Genomic DNA, 4,812 nt, shown 5'->3' with positions numbered 1-4,812 from the left:
GCAGCGTGGGAGCCCCCTGCCGCCCCCGGGTTACTCTATGGGGCGAGAGGGGCAGCAGGGAGCTGTGGGACCGGTTTGCGGCATCGCCTTCCATCTCGAACCTGGTGACCGCTGGCCTGCCTGAGTGGCAGATGGTGGCTGCCTGGGGACCCGCCGGCCGGGTGATTATTCACCCGTCTCCATGGCGATAGAAAGGTCAGCGAAAAGATCCCGTGTGATTCTCGGGTCAGGTCGGTGGGATTAGGAGCTGCGCGGAAGGGCTGGGGGTGGGGGGGTAGGGCCACAACCGCTCCCTGGCACGCCAGCTGCACCGCCCCCGGGGCACCGAGATCTGTCTGAGAACTGACAAACTGTGTGCACCAGTGGGTCTGACCGGCATCGGGGATGGGACTGTGTTGCTGGGGGCTTGGCTGCTCCAGTACAGGTCATGGCACCCCGGCAGTGCTGGTCCCTCATCCCTCCATCTCCTCTTCTTCTTCCTGGCAGCAGGGATGAAGTGCCTCTGTACTGCTGCTGTTGGTGCCTGTGACTGACCTGTGTTCTCCCTCTCTCTGCAGGCTGTTCCTCTAAGTCATTCAAGCTGTACTCGCCAAAGGAGCCCCCGAACGGCAACGCCTTCCCCCCATTCCATCCGGGCACCATGCTGGATCGAGATGTGGGGTGAGCTGGGGGCTGGGGAGGGATCGGTGAGGCTTGGGGTTTTCTGGTCTCCTGGATCCCCAGAGCTGTATTGAGACTGCAGCACATCTTGTGCTAACTGAATTAGCACAAGGCAAGAGATGGGATGGGAGCTACTATTGATGGGTGGAGAAGGGGTTACATTTGGGATCAAGGGAGCCCCAGTTCTCCAGCATTGTGGGACCAAGCCCATTTCCAGGTCAATCTTCTGGGGACAGTTCCAGCCCCTGCCACATTCCCTGTTCCTGGCACCAGCCCTGGGGGGAGCAGGATGGGCCCCTGGGGCTGGGAAGCAGCTCAGTTCTGGGGTGCAGGTCACCCTGTGGGGCTGTCAGACACCAGCATCCTGACTGCTTGCTGCTGGTAGAAGGGAAGGGGGGATGGGGACTATGGAGCCCAGGGATAAGGATCTTGGCCATTGCTGACCCCGCTGTGTTGCTTTTCTCCCACAGACCTACTCCCATGTACCCACCTACGTACCTGGAGCCTGGCATTGGGTAAGTGTGAGGGGCTGGCAGGGAAGGAGCAGGGAGCCTGCTCCAGTCTGGTTTGGGGTCAGTGCCTGGGGAGGATGAGTATGGCACATGGGTGGCCTGCGGAGGCCGTATGTCCCCATACCTTCGTCCCCATCCCTATGCCCCACGCTGCAGCTGCTCCCTGTTCTGACCACGTGTTCTCTGCTCCCTGGCAGGAGGCACACGCCGTATGGCAATCAGACTGACTACAGGATATTTGAGCTCAACAAGCGGCTGCAGAACTGGACAGAGGTGGGGAGCTGGGGGCCAAGCTGGGAAGCGAGTGGGAGGGGTGTCTGATGACAGGGGGGCAGCCTCTTCTCCGGGTGCTTATCTGAATGCAGTCCTCCAAGGGCTGAGCGTAGGGCTGCCTGTCTTTTGTCCCCTAACCCAGCATCTCTGCTGTCCCCAGGAATGTGACAATCTGTGGTGGGATGCCTTCACCACGGAGTTCTTTGAGGACGATGCCATGCTAACAATCACTTTCTGCTTGGAGGATGGACCAAAGAGATACAGTAAGTGGCAGCAGAGTGGTGTGGCTAGGGCTAGCCCCTGGGGTTCCCAGAGCTTGTGCTTGAGTATTCCTTCCCAGAGGCATTGCTTTACGATGGGGCTGCATGGGTAGGCATGAGCGAGGGATTGGAGCCCAGTTGCCTACAGCCATGGGGACCTTATTCACATGCACACCTGGATGAGTCGTTTTTACTGATGTTATTTTCTCCCTTTTCCCACTCCAGCAATTGGCCGGACTCTGATACCCCGTTACTTCCGCAGCATCTTTGAAGGAGGGGCCACAGAGCTCTATTACGTGCTCAAGCACCCCAAGGAGTCCTTCCACAACAACTTTGTCTCTCTGGACTGCGACCAGTGCACCATGGTCACCCAGCATGGCAAGCCCATGTTCACCCAGGTACCTCCAGCCCCCACGTGTCTCAGTCTGGCAGATGCTCGCAGTGGTAGTGGTGACATGAAGTGAGGGATGGGCACTGATTTTCGTGGCTGTGTGCTGAGCAGATGGAGCTGTGCTGATGGAGCACTGTAAAGATAGCCTGCCCTTGCAGCATCCCTTGGGCACAGGTCCCCTGTCTCTGAAGGCTCTTGGGTTTGCTTTGTGCTGAGACTCGTGCCAGGCAGTCCCAAGCTATGGGATGGGTGTCCTGGTGTGCAGGAGCAATGGGTTCTCAGGGTTCTGGGCTGGGGGAGCAGGGTGGCAGCGCGTGCCTGACTCTGTGTCCTGCCCAGGTGTGCGTGGAGGGGCGGCTCTACCTGGAGTTCATGTTTGATGACATGATGAGGATAAAGACGTGGCATTTCAGCATCCGCCAGCATCGAGAGCTCATCCCCCGCAGCATCCTTGCCATGCATGTGAGTACTGCTCCTCAAAGTGTGGGGCAGGGCTGCTGATTTCCTTTCCCTGTTGCACAGATGGGGCTCCCCCACGCCCCGCTAATTACAGGATGGGGCACAGGGGACAATCCCCAGCTGAGCGCTGTCCCTCTCACCCTTAGGCACAGGACCCCCAGATGCTGGACCAGTTATCCAAGAACATCACCCGCTGTGGGCTCTCAAACTCCACACTCAACTACCTCCGAGTACGTGTGCCAGGAGCAGAGCGGGCTGTGCGTCGGGGGTCTGGAGGAGGGGGGAGGATAATGCACAACAGTGGGGCAGCAAGTGTGTGGAGCCCGTGGGCTCTGCATGAGGCTTGGGTCACCGCGACACGGCAGAGGGGCTCTTGGCTTTGGCAACGTCTGACCTCGTGCCCGTCTGCTCCCCCAGCTCTGTGTAATCCTAGAACCAATGCAGGAGCTCATGTCACGGCACAAGACCTACAGCCTCAGTCCCCGGGACTGCCTCAAGACCTGCCTGTTCCAGAAGTGGCAGCGGATGGTCGCGCCGCCCGGTGAGTGCAGCTGCCTGCTGGGCTGCGTGGTGCGGGTGGGAGGAGGTGGTGCTGGCAGAAGGGTTGGGGGGCACTCAGCTGCGGCTGACTGACTGCTTCTTCCTCCCGGCCCAGCGGAGCCGGCACGGCAGCAGCCCAGCAAGCGCCGGAAAAGGAAGATGTCAGGGGGCAGCACGATGAGCTCCGGCGGTGGAAACACCAACAACAGCAACAGCAAGAAGAAGAGCCCCGCCAGCACCTTCGCTCTGTCCAGTCAGGTACCTGTAAGCATCCCGTTTCCATTCTCTTTTCCTTCCCCGGGATGGAGGGGTGGGCTCCCAGCCCCAGGAAGTGGCTAAGGGACATCCCCAGGGCTGCTTGTCCGAGGCCCCGGCCCTCTCCTGGTGACGGGGAAAAGCAGGAGGCAGCCCCAGGTCTCCCTTCCCTCCCCCTGTTCTGCCTGAGCCCTTGCAGAGTGTGAGTAGCAGCCCAGGGACAGAGGCGAGGAGGCAACCCTGAAGCTGAGGAAGGGGCTGAGGTGCCGGGAGGGGGGGGTTTGGCGGCCGGGGCTCCCCCCACCTCGATTATGTTTCGGGACCGTCTCCCCTTTCAGGATGTGATGGTGGTAGGCGAGCCCACGCTGATGGGGGGGGAGTTCGGGGACGAGGACGAGCGGCTCATCACTCGGCTGGAGAACACGCAGTTTGACGCCGCCAACGGCATCGACGACGAGGACAGCTTCAACAACTCGCCCGCGCTGGGGGCCAACAGCCCCTGGAACAGCAAACCGCCCTCCAGCCAGGAGAGCAAGTCAGAGAACCCCACGTCGCAGGCGTCGCAGTAACGGCCCCGCGCCCCCCCCGCGGACTCAGTCCCAACCGATCTACCTGTACATTTGCAACGGAGAGTGACTGGGAAGCGGCGAGGTACTGGGGCGGATCGGCGCCGCGTCACGGCGGGACCCACGGCCGGGGGCAGCGCCTGCCGCCGCCTCCCCGCTCCCCCCGCGCCCGCTGCCCCCAGACCCAGGGCAGGGGCGGATGTCGGGGCCGTAGCTTCGTTATTCCCCCTTCTCCCTCTTCCTCCTCCCTGCTTCTTCATCCCTGGAGAGCCTCTCGTGTCCCCTCCCGCCGTGCCCAGCCCCTGCCTGCTGAACGGGGCGCGGCGGGGCTGCAGAGCCCTGCGGTGAGGTCCAGCCTTCCTCCTCCTCTCCCCTCCTGGGTCTGACGGCGGTGTTTGCTGTGTGCGCGCGCCTCCAGCCCAGCCTGGGGCTGGTGGGGCTGGCCGAGGACAAAGCCCCGGCTGCTGTGGTGTTGGGGGTCGGTCACCGGGCATTCCCCACTCTCCTGCCCCCTCCTTGGCCCCCATCCCCTCGCTCCCCCCCACCCCCCCAGCAGGGCCCTGCTGGGGACTGTGTACATAGAAAGCGCCCAGCAGGGAGGGAGCTGAGGGGGCTGGGGGGTCCAAGGCCAGCAGCCCCCACGTCTCCACCCGGAGTCCCTTGGTGACCTCCGGCTCCCAGTACCTCCTACTTTTGTCTGTTTTGTTTTTTTTTTTTTTTTTTTTTTTTTTTTAAAAAATTTTTTAAAATTTTAAGTTTTAAAAAAAAAAATATGGGACAAACCCCCTCTTGCCCCCTCCCCCCCCCCTTCCCTGGCCAGTGCCCCCCTCCCTGCCCTGAGCGCTCTCACCCTGTCCTGACTTTTGTACAGGCTTCTTCTCTTGGGAGTCTCGTTT

General features: G+C 61.3%; 1 protein-coding gene across 2 annotated transcripts; it reads left to right on the top strand.

The window, feature by feature from the left end:
* Positions 1-380: 380 nt before the first annotated feature.
* Positions 381-4,453, top strand: LDB1 (LIM domain binding 1). Of its 2 annotated transcripts, none has more exons than XM_042818222.1 (10): positions 381-660; positions 1,131-1,175; positions 1,370-1,445; positions 1,606-1,708; positions 1,931-2,103; positions 2,436-2,558; positions 2,702-2,785; positions 2,973-3,096; positions 3,211-3,353; positions 3,689-4,453. In XM_042818222.1, the coding sequence occupies exons 1-10, from the start codon at positions 641-643 to the stop codon at positions 3,917-3,919; spliced, it is 1,122 nt and encodes a 373-aa protein (XP_042674156.1). In that variant the 5' UTR covers positions 381-640; the 3' UTR covers positions 3,920-4,453. The 2 variants fall into 2 exon arrangements, with proteins under 2 accessions (XP_042674156.1, XP_042674155.1); XM_042818221.1 differs by having other exon boundaries at positions 384-660; positions 3,211-3,359.
* Positions 4,454-4,812: the final 359 nt, after the last annotated feature.

Source organism: Centrocercus urophasianus, unplaced genomic scaffold, assembly GCF_019232065.1.
Source record: "Centrocercus urophasianus isolate 14NV4802_14NV808 unplaced genomic scaffold, USGS_Curo_1.0 seq_17, whole genome shotgun sequence".
Lineage (NCBI taxonomy): Eukaryota > Metazoa > Chordata > Aves > Galliformes > Phasianidae > Centrocercus > Centrocercus urophasianus.
Note: the sequence above shows the minus strand (reverse complement) of the source record. Positions and strands in the feature narration are given on the sequence as shown.